Here is a 14,373-nt window from a genome sequence, read left to right as displayed (position 1 = left end):
TCACAGGCCATCAGGCGCTCCCTTAGATAGGGTGGTGAGCTAGATAAGCTACATGAGAATGGATGATTGGAGCATGCAAGACTGTGAAAACTAAAATGATTTTTTTAATTGATAGCAAACCTAATGTTAAACAAATGTCAAGAAATCAAGATGTCTCTGTCAGAGAGAGATGTACTTATTAGACATGTGAAAAGTGAAAGGCAGGATGAAGTAATAGCATGTACAACCCTTTCCATCTCCGCTGTGGATAGCATAAGTAGAAAAAGGATGAAATTCTGCAAATGGTCAACCAATCAAATGCTTTCTGTACTGTAGATCTTAAATAAAAAATACAAACTCCTGGCCAAGGCTTTGTTTTGAGTGGGTTTAAGTGTCTCTCCTGGCTTTGTTTAGCCTCTGGTTCCTGCAGTGGAGCAAGGAGTTATCAAAATAAGCTTCTAGTGTTATAAATAAAAATAAATAAATAACAGGAATCTTTTAACTAAAGAAATCAGTATTTCTCATAGTAGTTCTTACGTACCAGCCACTGTAACTCATCTGCACAGAGTAAGCCTGTTCATTTTATGGCTTCACTGTGAATTGCTTGACCTTGTGTTTTATGGTGCGTCATACTCTTGCGAATAATTACCTGATAAGTGATGGCAAACGCACTGACTATGACCTTCTTATTGTGATTGATGGTTCTTCTAGGTACTTGGAGAGCTGTAATGTCCCCATCACCATGAAGAGGAAGTGTCAGTCTTCCTCCAACACCACGTCTTCTAACTCAGATGAGGACAAACAGAAAGGGTCAAACGGCATGCAGATATCTGAAGGTATGTGACGCTTCTTCATAATGTATTACAAGAAAACAGACTTGTTGTTACCTTGCAATGCAAAGCTTTTGCCTTCAAAGGCACTTTCACACTCTTCCATTTAAACTTCTCTCTCAGACCCAGCAATACCAGTACCTCATCAGTAGGTCTTGTCCTCTGTTCTCTTTGGCAGAACCAGCCTTATTGAAGGATCAATCTGGTCTCTCCGCTTTGGATGACCCTGACAAAAAGTCCAGTGAAACGGCCACGGCGGTAGTGGGCACTTCGCTGCCCCTACCTGTTCTAAACAAACCAGAAAGTGTGGTGTCCATAACCAGCCAGTGTAGCTACAGTAGCACCATAGTGCATGTTGGGGACAAGAAACCTCAACCTGAGTCAGGTACAGTGGGGTGAAAAATACTGCACTCTACCCAGATTCCTTTATTTGTTCCATATTTTTCATACTGAAACAAGAGGCAAACAAATCATGTTATGAAACATGTAAGATATGGCCAAAATAAGGGATTTACCTTATCACACCTTCAGCTCTTACATATATTTAAAAAAGAAAACTTTGATATTTAGCATGAAAGATTTTTTTTTAAGTGTCACCTAACTTTAACAACATTGTCTTTTACATTTTTTGAAAGATCTTAACCACTCAGTGTGACAAATATCAAACAAGAGGAGAAATCATGACAGAGGCAAACTGTTTCTCACAGCACTGTAAATGTCGGCTGCATGTGTCCGTCCCGCTTTCTTTTTGTTTATTTGTTTCTATTTGTTATCTCAATAGCTAAGACCTCAAAGTCAGAAAGGCCTCTCTCTGCCCTCGAGGATCACATGGTTGGCAATAAGCAGTCACTCCCAGCTTTGGTATCAAAATATAGTATCCAAATAACTTATACTTAACTTATACTAATGTTACACATATAAATTAATTTGGTTGTCAGATCAATGTCATATGTCAGTTGCATTTGAACCTTTTTCCTATTCATTTAGAAAGTCAATACTTTAACTGCTTGCTTTGTTAGCGGACCATTGCTTCAGACTATTGAAACACCCCACAGCTGCAAATACTATATTGCTGTGTATATGTTATCTGTTATGCAACATTACATTAAGTTTTGCTGTATCCCTTTATACTGCAAAGCAATATACCAAATGGTTAGGGATTAGGTAAAAGTACATGACAGGGTGTTACAGTACATTGTGCAAAGTGACATACAAAACTAGAACAATTATTTGTTTATATGACAGGAAACCAAACAGCTGAGTTCACAGTTTTAGGAAACTAGTAACTAGCTCATCTCTAACAGCCCTTACATCTCAAGTGTTTATCGTTCCAGTCAGGGCGTGCATAACTGTTGTATTTAATGAAAATATTAATGTTGTGGTGAACTGGCTTGTTTTTGTGCAGTTTTGTACCTTTTATCTGTCGCCCTATCTGTTTTAGGACCCCTAAACTGTGAAACTGTGTTATACTTGTTAAAGCTCTGGCATCTGATAGATCTGAAAGTGATTCCAGCTTGTGTATAACAAGCTGAACTCATACTGACTTTGCACATCTTTGCCAGGTTTTTCCTGAACTGTCCTTAAATAGATGTAGTGCTTACAACTGAGTCTCTTGCTGTATTCTGTGGTGAATGTTTTTCCTCACATGGAAATCATTTTTGATAAAGCATTTGCTAAATGACTAAATGTGAATGTATGTGGCAGGTACGTGACCTGCAGCGGCTCATTGCTTGATCAGCATTGCTTTTCTTGTCAACCCTGGTAATTGTTAACATTCTCCCTCCTGTAACTCCTCCTTTCATTCTTTCCCAGTATGTCTAAGTTGTCATCGTACTTTCATCCATACAGAGCTCACAGAGGATGTACCAGCCACAGGGGAGATGGCAGAATCCAGCCAGAACCCCGGGATTCTTCCTCGTGCGGGTTCACCTCCCAGTCAGGAGAAAGAGTCCTACAAGAAACTGGGCTTGACTAAGGAGGTGCTGGCAGCTCATACACAAAAAGAGGAGCAGGCCTTTCTGTTTCGCTTCAAAGAGCTTCGTGGACTTGTTGGCCTCAAAGCAAACTACTTTCAGTACCTGGAAAACCAGAGAGATGACACTGCCAGTGACGGTAACACTAAATGCATACACCTCACTGTTATGAGTCAACATTAACTCACCATATTAATTTAGCTTACTAGTTTTTTGCAGCATCACCAAAAGAAAGTCAAATACACTAATAGACAGACTGGAAAGTTTTTTTTTTCGTATTTTATAAATAAAAAAAATCAGCTTTAATCAAGTGAATTGACATTCCCAAATCCCTTGTTTCTTTTTTTCTTGATCCTGTAGCTGCATGTGCCACCCGACCCTGCAAAAAGGAAGAACCGGGCGCAGATCCCTCCGTGCGCCGGGGTTCAAGGAACAAGAAGACCAAGTCAAAGCGAGCAAAGCGCATCACTTCTACAGACACCACAGTGTCCCAACAGAGACAGCAACAAATGCAGCCTCTTCAGCCAAACCCCGGTCTTAAACAGACCTTGTTGTCTCCCTCTGATACTTCGCAGTCCACTTTCCCTGTGGTGTACCCTGCTATGATACCAAGCTACCCCTTGCAGGTTTACCCCAGAGCTGATTCTATATCTCTCCATACAGAATCCCCTCCACAAGGCCTTGGGGACAACCAGGGTACCCAAGCCCCTCCCTGTCCCCCTTCTATTCATTCTGCTCCCTACCCCTCTCCCATTGTCACCCCAATTGTGGCTTTAGTCCTGCCCAATTACTTGTACCCTGTAATGGGGCCTGGGCATCCACCACCACTGCCACCACAGCCAATGTACCAAGTAGACACTGGGACTTTTCCCAGCCTAATGCAGCATTTTGACCAGGCTGCCTTTCCAAGCCAAGGTGCCTTCACATCTCCACCGTCCTTCAGCAGTCAGCACCAGTTCCACACCACCAACCACTTTACTCCTCAAACAGGATACCCAGCTCCATCACTTCATGTCACTTCGCTCCCTGACACCCCGAAGCCCCACATGGAGAGCAACTCCCGCTCTTCCACACCTCTGTCTGGTGAAGCTGGAGGGGCAACACCCCCACCTTTGTTCCAGTCCAGCTGCAGCTCACCTCTTAACCTGCTGGAACTGGAGCTGTTGGTGGACAGGCAGGACAGCGCAGCACCCTCATCAGGAGGACAAGGGAATAATATGGCTGAAAGGGAGAAAGCAGCGAGCAGCAAGCAGCCCAAAGAGAGGGAGCTGAATCAGGTAAATGAGGAAATCTTCCGAAGCTGCTTTCTGATATCCGCCACCTGTAACGCTCTTATACCGCCTGACAAAAATGCCAATGCTTCGCTGAACTTTACCATTGTGGTCTGAACTCTACCCACTTACCCACTAGACTTTGAATCATGTGTCTCTATTTTGGAACATGATCCCAACGTGACAGTGATTCATACAAAATTTTCTCAGTATTAACTCGCTGCAGTTTCTTGTTGTATTGCTATGCCATGTTTAAAGTCAAGTCAGTGAAGACTCCTCAGATGAAATGTGGAGTCGGGTGTTAACACATGATGTTATTATCCCTTACACCCTTTAGCCCTCTCTCACTCTCCTTGGTCCACCTGGACCCTTGTATTTCGATGGCACATCCTGTGTCTGTGAGCGTTTGTCTTGGGATAAAGTGTGGTCTAGGCTGGGGGCGTGCAGCAAAGAGGTAGGCAAATCATCAGAAAACCTCCACACCTTTCAAATCCTATTCCTCCCAGATACCATATATCAACTGTGACAGTTTGTTTTTTGTACATTCCTGTGACCAATGATTTCTATTTTAACTTTATTGCACTTACCTGTCCAGTACCGAGCTTAGATTGGCATAGATTTCAGTTGAAGCATGAGACTGAGAAACGTAAGAGGTTTTAAAAGCAAGTTTCAGTGCGTGTTTGCACTTGTACAGATTTTTCTCCTTTTTTGTAATTGTTAATAATAATGTGGTCTGATCTTCATCTAAATCACAACTACAGGCAAACACAATGTGTTTATATCAAAACTTTTTCTGGAGTGCAAACAGTTGGACTTGGTACCTGGTCAGACCTTCTTTGGCAGCAGATATCCAGTCTGCAGTCTGCCGACTGCACACCAATCAAAGGATTTCTTTTACAATTATTTTATTTTTTCAGCCAGATTTATGTCATATTTCAGGGGAACTCTTCCAGAGGAAACATGTTTTTAACATTTTTCTGTCAAGGTGAAGGATTTTGGCTCTGACTGGACCTTTGTGGATATTTCGGGTCATTTCTCTGCTGCATCTTCCAGCTTCCTCTGAGATTCATCAATTCTTTTCCAATCGTAACCAAGCTCCAAGTAGCCAAACACCCTGAAATCATGATGCTCCCTCTGCTATGCTTCACATTTGAGATGAGGTTTTCATATTTGCCTTTTTATTTTTATTTTTGAGCATTATCTCCAAATAATTAAACCTGAATGTCTGAAGTCCTGAGTCGCAATGTGGAGTGTCAGCGTGCAATTTGGCAATCTTCAAGGGGATCGTGGTGTTTGTCTTTTGGTAGGAAGTGGCAGTCTCTTGGTGTTTCTTGGTATGATCCCAATTTGTATTAAGTGGTTAGGTTATAATAGATGTCTGAATTGTTTTGTTGGCTCAGACACACATAGCCTTATTTCATTGATTAGACTGACTCATCATTTCATTTTCATTTAATTAATATCATCACCCTGCAGGTTCCCATCATCTTCAGTGTGTTCAGCTAAATGATCAACAAAATGGTTTGTGAGTCAGCAGTTAACATAGATTGTGTTTGTTTCTAATTGTTGCTAATATGAAGATCTGACCATACTTTGAAGCATATTGCACACTTCCAACGAATTGATTTGTCATTTTTTGTTTGTTTTTTCACCATGGCTCACACTGATTTAGCATGCAAGTCTCCGGTGATTCAGCTAAGACAATAATCTCCTTCATGGACGCCTGTTTTAGTATCAGATGTGGGCAATTTGTTCTTTGTTTTCTGTTAAACTAAGATGTGACCAGAAACACAAAAGGGAAGTTGTCATGGATAATCTTTTTTGTTTGTTTGTTTGTTTGTTTTTTTCTTTTCCTTTCCGAATGTGTAACCTTATTTTTCTGAACTTGCTGAAAACCTGGTGGTTGTGTTTAGTTGTTGACGATCTGTCATTTGCTAAGAAGGACATCCGTAACTGAGTGGAAATATATTCCACTCAGTTGCAAAACAGCCAATGACATTGCACCCGGCTGCAATGCAAAGAAGCGGCAGAAGGGCAGTTTGCTACAGCATGAGCACCAGGACAATGTGATCAAGTCCCTCTTTAATAATATCGCTATAATATTTGTGTCTTTACAGAGGAGCTTGCATGGCTATGGTAACAACAGCGATGCCAACTCTACATCCAGCGACATGTTGGACATTATTCTACAAGAGGATTCCTGCTCTGGGACTGGCTCAGCCACATCTGGCTCAATGGCCTCAGGATCCAACGGATGTGGAACTTCAGCCAGTGGGACATCCAAGAGCAGGACATCAGGCAGCGGAGCCTCAGCTAGCGGGACTTCAGGCAGTTGTTCAGGTTTGCATGATTTATTTGTGTTTTAAACTGATTCAGTTTAGAGGCAAATGAAGAGAAAACAACAAGAAGAGAATATTAAAGCTAATATCATTAGCTTTGATTTCATTTTTATATTGAATTTGAAGTGTTGTGCATTTCTTTGACATTTAACTGAATAACTTGACATACTTATAGTTTGCATAAATTATTTTTTTTTAAACACGCACAACAAGAGCTTTTGATTTCCATTATTTTAAGTGTTTTCTTGGCTCTTCTCAGGAAGCAACAACAGCAGTAAATACTTTGGCAGTGTGGACTCATCTCAGAGCAGTCAGAGGGTCAAAGGTCACTTAAGCAACGGCGAGGGAAGGCCTGTGGAGATGAAGCAGAGTGATCCATTCATTAAGTGTGTACTGCAGGACCCGCTGTGGCTTCTCATGGCTGACACAGATGAGAAAATTATGATGACATATCAGCTGCCCTCACGGTGAGTCCAAAAATAGAGCTGCAGCCAGTGAGAAAAACATCAGCCCTGTAGTTAGGCTGTCCTCCTATTTGTCATTTATCCATTAGAAATTTTATTCATGTAGACATCTTGTCACAGTGGTGACCCACTGAAAGCTCATGTTAAGAATGTCTGCAAAATGACCCGTTTGATATATTGTACAATTAATCACTCAGTTGTTGCATGGTGGTTATTAACACCAATGTATGTTATCCTGGAAGTTGTGGCTCAAAAAGTTTGAAAACCACTGCAGTTGTTTGATGGCATGGAAACCTAATAAGACGTTTAATGTATTGCAGTGAGGTTTTTAGACCAGTAGATGGCACCCTTAAATACTAGGTACTAGGAAGCTAATATTAAAATAGTTGGATGACTGTACTATGGAGGAGCAGGGACGAAGCAACAGGACATAGGAAGTCACACCAACACACAATGCAACAACTCATAATTAAATTAGTCAAAGCTTTGTTGTTACTGTATCAGGATCCAGCTGTCCTCCTTTTGTGCAAACCCAACTTTTACAACTTTTTTTGCATTTTTCTACAGTGACATCCAGAAAGTGCTCAAAGAGGACAAAGAGAAACTGAGACTGCTGCACAAGTGCCAACCTCGGTTCTCTGAGGAGCAGAAGAAGGAGCTGAACGATGTCCACCCCTGGATCAAGAAGGGAGGTTTACCCAAAGCCATAGATGTCAAGGTAGTCTTACAACATTTGCTGCAGTTGAACAGACATAGTTCCTTATTTAAATTACCTGATTTAATCCTGTATTTATGTTTACCAGGGGTGCCGCTGCTGGGATGACTCCTCAGAGGCAGCAGCTGGGACTGAGGACCAGCCAGACCTTGAACTAAGTGATACAGAAATGGATCATGTCATCTGCCAGCATAACCCCAAAGAGGAGCCCTTGAGCTCTGACATCAACACCTGTGACAGTTGTTCTCAGAGCCATGATCCCCAAACACAAGCAGAAAGACAATGACCAGATTTTAAGAGGGGTTACTGTTACTTATCAATTTATTGTTCTGCAGAACAAACTTTAAAACAAGAACTGCTAAGAACTGCTTTAGACAAGCTCTCACTGGTTCTCTCTTTCTGTAAACATATTTTTGTAACATGCAAATATATGTGTTAGACTTCAAATTAGATTTTTTCATGATACACTAAGCAGAATTCAGTAGTTGCTTGAAGAATTGCTTTGTGAAAACAATTTATTTATTTTTTTCCTCTTTGGCCATATCATCCACTAATTAGGGGATGCAACATCCCATCAAGGAAAAACTATGTTTCAAAACACCATGGGCAAAGTCATGTGTGTATATATATACATATATATATATGTACACACACACACACACATATATATGTATGTATGTATGTATATATACATATATATATATATATATATATATATATATATATATGTATATATATATATGTATATATATATATGTATATGTATATATATATATATATATATATATATATATATATATATATATGTATATATATATATATATATATATATATATATATATATATATATATATATATATATATATATATATATATATATATATATATATATATATATATATTATATAACTTTTAATACTAACTGAATGTGGTAACCAACGATTTGCTTGACAGAATGCAAAAGTAAAATGTAAAAGAAACAAATAAAAGGACGGGTGTCCCACCCTCCTGACTACATCTCCATCTGACCTGCAAGACCAAAGGTTGTGTACTGAAAGAATTTAGTAAACGCTATCACATTTAGATCTCATAAATCTTGTAGATTTGCTAGGCGGAAACACTGGGAGCAGATATTAACCTAATTGTCCTAATCCTAAAGAAGTCTAAGACTGTGATGGATGATAAACATTTAGCAGTTTAGGAATTATTTTGATACCATTCATGCTATTCATAAACACACGCCATGCTGAAAGATGAAATTAAAAAGAAATTTAAAAATTTGCTCAGGGATGAGATAAAGTATTATACAACTGAAGGAAGAAAACTTTAGCTCAAAAAGCAAAACAAGTTCATATTTGTGGATTACTATAAAAATTTCTCAAACACCTGACTTGTTATTTTATGTACTTCGGATGTAAAATTATCAGCAAAGTTTAACAAACAGACTCTGATCACATTTGGTCAGTTCAAAGAGAGTTACATAAAAAATGTGTCATTCTTCATAGCACTAATGGCTAGTAAGAATACCTATAAAAAAAAGAAACTACACTCCCTACAGCTGTGCGCTGAAAGAGATTATAATGAGACACAACTTCCACCCCAGTCGAAGTGAATTGTCTCAGCCTGGCCACCCCTTTGAAAATCTCCCTTTGCACAACAAAGACCAACCTAACATCAGATATGTGGAGGCCAGCCAGTATCTGAAGTTTCAGTGATCAATATGAATGACCTCAATATTTGAGATGTTTCAACAGTTACAACAATGTTGTGCTGCATTAGAATGTGGTGAAAACAGGTTTTTAGAGTCGTAGTTAGTTTCAGATGCCTGATAGTCACCAAAAAAAAAAAACAAAAAAAAACCACCAAACGAGCACAAGTGCACTTTGTTTGCCGCAGAGGATAAAAAGATGGATATTGAAGTTATTATTTTGTTATTGAATATTGCACAAGCACACAGCATATGGTCCTAGTTTAAAAAACTTATTTTATCTTGTGCTTGAAAAACATCTCAGCGTTGTAGCTTATAGCTACAAGTGTTAGATAAATGTTGTGAAAGAAAAGAAGCACATTTCTCTCATGCAGCGAAGTGGAAATATAATGTAGTGGACTTTCAAAATAGACACATTTACTGATAGTCACGTCTAATGCTTGAACTCAAAATACGACAATAATGCTTAGCATTTGCTGAATGCTTTGCTGACTACAGGCCCCCCGTGTTTTTAAATGTAAAAAAGATGACTGTGTCAATAACTGTCATTTTTGTTGTTTTATCATTGGAGCCATCTCTGTAACATATTTCCAAAAGCAGCTTAATATGAGAATACTTTTAGTCACCTGTTTCTTACAAAATGTATCATTTGTTTCAGATTTGAAACTTTTCTTTCCTTGCTGGATCTTCTTTGAATAAGCTGATGCATTTAAATGCTTGTGAAAATGTTTGTAGCAGTCTTTAATGTGTGTGTGGGTGTGTGTCTATATATTACAATATTGATGAAAAAGATATATGTTTTCCTAATTATAAAGAAAAGTTTCAATAGCAACATGACCAATAGCATTACTGTAAATGTTATTCTGAAAATGTGACTAATGCACTTTAGCACCATCCCCGCTAAAGTGGAAACAGAAAAACTTTTGTATTATGGTGGGTGGGAATGATGAAAGTTGAAATCTTGTTTTACCTGTTTCTTTTAGTGTTCTTCGTGATGCCTGATGTTATCTAATGTTGCCCTGCTAAATATGGATCAACAGCATCTTGAGCTCTGCAGCTAATTTCCATCCAGAACATAAAAGCAAAGCAGGTCCAGTTGGGGTGGATTATAAGGTTGATACATAAAGCAGCTCATGCAGACGTCAGGTGGCTGGAGTTCATCTTTAAACTGGGCACAAAGCTGTTTTTTGTTTTTGTTTTTTTCTCTGCCACATTTCTTGAATTTGACATTTATTTTGCTATTTGAACATACTGACGCATTTTTGTGTCTTTACTTGTTCTTGTTATTAATTATTAATATTTTATCATAATAAAATGTTGCCTAATTTTTTTAAAAGGTGTCATGACTCGTTTGATTTATCCCCCTTTTTGTTTTGCATTGACAGGCAGCGCGGATTAAACCCGAATCTCTCCAGGTTGAAGCAGTTGTGCCAAAAGCGGGCTTTAATGCAGTCTGAAGCAAATAATAAAGCCTCTCATTTTCCTTAATATAGGCCAAATAAACAGCTGCATCAGAGTATGTAAATGAAAGAAGAGAACGCCTGATGTTAAGCTTTCTGTAGTCTAAGGTCGTGACTTTCACCTTCCTGATGCAAATGCAGGATCGTTCAAACAAAAACCGCGATCCACCCTGTTGGCAGATTGGCATCTCGTGATCAAAGCGACCCTCGCCTCCTCGCCCCTTCGTCGTTCACACCTTTTTACTTAAATACAAGCTGAAGACGAGGTGTGAAAATCTACAAACTGCACCCCCGCTGCGGTTTTTTACACCTCTGCAGATCCGCAAATCTGGTCTAGTCAGTAAAGTGTCAAATAACTGCATAAAAGTGCGTCGTGCTCAAGCTTTTCCTTCCTTTGAAAATGTAATTACTTTCAAACTACAGTAAAGTAAAACTATTAATAGCTAATCGATGACGCAGCTGTTGTTTTAATGTGACATTGTGAAGTAAGCTCGTAAAACAACTTCAAATCTTATTTAATGACAGCCCATAGAAGGCCATTCGCTTTCCAGCATTTTATATGCTAAACAGCCTGTGGTCCAGTGCTCATTCTATTAATCTTTTTGTTGTTTCACTTCAAGTGTATGTGGTGATAGTGGTGGAAAGTAAGAGGTGACACTTTGTGAACATCACAGGAACACCAGATTTTAAATAAGACTAGTGTAAAACCGAATGGTCTTTTCTTATCTGTGTAATGTATTGAAGCAGAACACTGTTTTAAGGTTGGCCCTGTCATGCATGTGTATTTAAATTATTTATAATGCTAAAAAATACACTCATCTGTGGTTGTATTCACACTATTACAAATGTCATTGCACTATTAGATGAACACATCCGTTCCCTAAATGACTTTATAAGTTTATTGTAGGCCAATGTTTTGTATTGCATTGTAGCACAACTAATGTTGATAATAGAAACCTCAGTCATGACTTTGCAAGTTATGTGCCCAAGTTATTTAAAGACATGAAGAAGCCGAGCTAAAGTAGAGCTATAAAATCCTTCTGACAAGTTCTCAGCAAGGCCTATAAAAGGAGTGAGTGTATTACTCATTTCACACCTCACAAATGCCTACGATGTGTTAAGGAATCTTGGAGAGTGAGAGAGCACATACAAACTGGCCCACAAATGCAGAGTAATAGCTAACATCTTTGTAACAGACCAAGGTGGGTGGTTAGTAGGATCCTTGTGTGTGAAATGTTGCTTTTTAAAAAGAGTGTGCTGCACAAAAAGAAGTTATAATAAGCCATTTATAAGATATTCACTGAAAAGTTGAACATTAGACAAATATGAGGTAGCCTGCTAAACATCATTTGACAGGTTTTAATCCATACTTTAAATACAAAAGGTAAAGACTTTCAAAACAGCAAATAATTTATGTGCACCTAATAATACATCTCCAATGGGACAACTATTGTCTACAAAGCCCAGTCAACAAATACATATTTACAAATCTATACATCCCCTTTCTATGAGGCAGGCCTATACTCCGCAGGTACACACCACAGGTCACTACCAAATGCAAAAGAGATTTAATTACATATTTTACTTATTAAATAGTTGAATTGCAGTCAAAAGACATTTTACAAAGAGCTTATTAGATGCAATGAATAAGTTATCTTATTAGTGTTTTTAAGCCATGGACCGATGCCTATCTCACTCAACATCCTAACACAAAACATTAATACCTATCATTATTCCTTATTTTAAATGGTCTACCAAGGTCTCCACACTGACTTGGACAAAGTTGAGCCAGGCAATACATCCAGGTTATCTGCCTCCTCTGCGGAGGAAACCAGACTTTGCTCTGAGTCTGTCTCATCCAGGTCTGAGCTGAGGTCATCAGTGGAGATAGTGGATGGTGTTGGGGACACAAGGGCCGTGTTGTCAGGAAGGAGCCAAGTGCTGTTGCAGGCGGGGTTGTCTGGCGCGATGTCTGGTAGCATCACCCGGACACGGTGCTCATCGTTCAGTGGCATGCTCTCTAGGAGGTGGTTCAACAGCTCCATTGCTATCCCTGGATCAATTCCCGGACAGCTGGACACAAAAGTGTGGACGTCGTGCATACACTGAATGTAGCCTGCGGCAAAGCGCTCACAGGCTTCCCGGTTTAAAGCATCCACCTCTGGGAAAACAAAATCATAACCAGTATCAATTTACAGTTTGTAGAACACTACAAAAACTTAAAGTAGGACACCTGTATCTCTGCTCTGATTGGCTAAACCACGGTAGAAACGCACCTGAGGCCACAATGCAGTTAATTATTAAAATATTAATCTGTTAACTTTACTGAATTTGTATTTAGCTGGCAAAAAGTTGACAAGAACTTCGTAATAGTGGGCTGGTATGTCACATTCTATGTAGACTCACTAAATTATTTACTTTAACCCTCAAAGTGGCACTAAAAGTGGATGTAATAGTAATGTTTACCCTCGGAGCGGTTTTGCAGTATGCTCTCCACGCTCTTCACTGTCACCTCCAGCACCTCGGCATTCTCCATCTTTGATTGTAACTGGATCTGAACAAAACACACAAGCAACAACCCTTAGCGACTCCAGCTAGGCTAACAAAGCCAACCCTGCAAATTTCATTTTTCTCCTACGTAAAGCTTCTCACGTCTGCATCCGCTAAGAGGACTCTGAGCTCTTGTAAACTTTCATTGATGCGAGCCCTTCGTTTCTTTTCCACCAGGGGTTTCCTCATCTGCCAGAACAGTGAAGATAGTTGAGTCACTTTGCCAGTACCTAGCTGAAACGTTGATAATAAGTGCCCACTTATCTTACCTTTCTGTCAGAGCTGACTCCAGTGCAGGTTCCCTGTGTGTTGCTGATGGGGGCCATATCGCTGAAGTTTGCAGTGGTCGTTGGGGTGCAAACAGCCGTTAGGGCTCGTGAGGGGGACAGATGGTGCGACTCCAGCGGTAAAGCTCTCAGAGAAAAGCCTGTTAATGCTGCTCTGAGGGGGCACGTACAGGGTGTATATATCACCTCATTTACATGTGAATGACTGACCTGCCTGCGAAACGTCGAGGGCGCGCAGCGATCAGCATCTTGGGGTCATGTTAGCGTCTGAACCGTAAAATCAGACAAATCTATATATGTATTCAAAACCCGATCCCACATCCTGTTAGCAGCTTCTGTAGCCAAAATAGCTGAAGTAGTCACAATTTAAAACAATATACGTAGTGAAATGTTGATGAACATAGTTACATATAATAGTTAAGGGCAGTTTGATCTGTCAAACTCATCTTGCATATTAAATAACACCTCTGCATTTGCCTAATGTTGCATGCTTAAGCACTGCCTTAAATGTGATCATCACTATGGGCCATAAAGCTGGCAGTTCTCACATTAGATCACACAAGTTACTTTGGCTAATTATTCCTGATTGTTAACAACCAACCCACCAATAATGAGGACGAAATATTTGCAGATAGATAGATAGATAGATAGATAGATAGATAGATAGATAGATAGATAGATAGATAGATAGATAGATAGATAGATGTTCATTCATTTTATCCACCACTTATTGCAATTAAGATTCTTCATAAAATACATTTTCAGAAAATACTTATAATTTCCTTTGTGTTTTCAAA

General features: G+C 39.4%; 2 protein-coding genes across 4 annotated transcripts in view; one reads left to right on the top strand and one right to left on the bottom strand.

Annotated features, from left to right (window-relative positions):
• Positions 1-8,228, top strand: part of per2 (period circadian clock 2) — a 28,783-nt gene extending 20,555 nt beyond the window's left edge. Inside the window, exons 16-24 of one of the 3 annotated variants that reach the window (XM_079243404.1) lie at positions 691-815; positions 988-1,194; positions 2,658-2,921; positions 3,143-4,059; positions 4,391-4,507; positions 6,171-6,393; positions 6,652-6,859; positions 7,424-7,574; positions 7,660-8,228. In XM_079243404.1, the coding sequence (XP_079099530.1) occupies positions 691-815; positions 988-1,194; positions 2,658-2,921; positions 3,143-4,059; positions 4,391-4,507; positions 6,171-6,393; positions 6,652-6,859; positions 7,424-7,574; positions 7,660-7,857 (2,410 nt within the window). In that variant the 3' untranslated portion in view covers positions 7,858-8,228. The remainder of the gene's footprint in view (positions 1-690; positions 816-987; positions 1,195-2,657; positions 2,922-3,142; positions 4,060-4,390; positions 4,508-6,170; positions 6,394-6,651; positions 6,860-7,423; positions 7,575-7,659) is intronic. The other 2 variants (XM_079243406.1, XM_079243405.1) reach the window with 2 other exon arrangements.
• A 4,262-nt stretch (positions 8,229-12,490) lies between these two features.
• On the bottom strand, positions 12,491-13,824 carry LOC306758469 (transcription cofactor HES-6-like; the record flags this gene model as incomplete). Its single annotated transcript, XM_079243796.1, has 5 exons — positions 12,491-12,900; positions 13,206-13,287; positions 13,392-13,478; positions 13,559-13,730; positions 13,787-13,824. The coding sequence occupies 5 exons, from the start codon at positions 13,822-13,824 to the stop codon at positions 12,491-12,493; spliced, it is 789 nt and encodes a 262-aa protein (XP_079099922.1).
• Between the last annotated feature and the right edge of the window lie 549 nt (positions 13,825-14,373).

Source organism: Telmatherina bonti, assembly GCF_933228915.1.
Source record: "Telmatherina bonti genome assembly, chromosome: 7".
NCBI classification, from domain to species: Eukaryota; Metazoa; Chordata; class Actinopteri; order Atheriniformes; family Telmatherinidae; genus Telmatherina; species Telmatherina bonti.
This window is presented reverse-complemented; position numbering and strand designations above follow the sequence as displayed.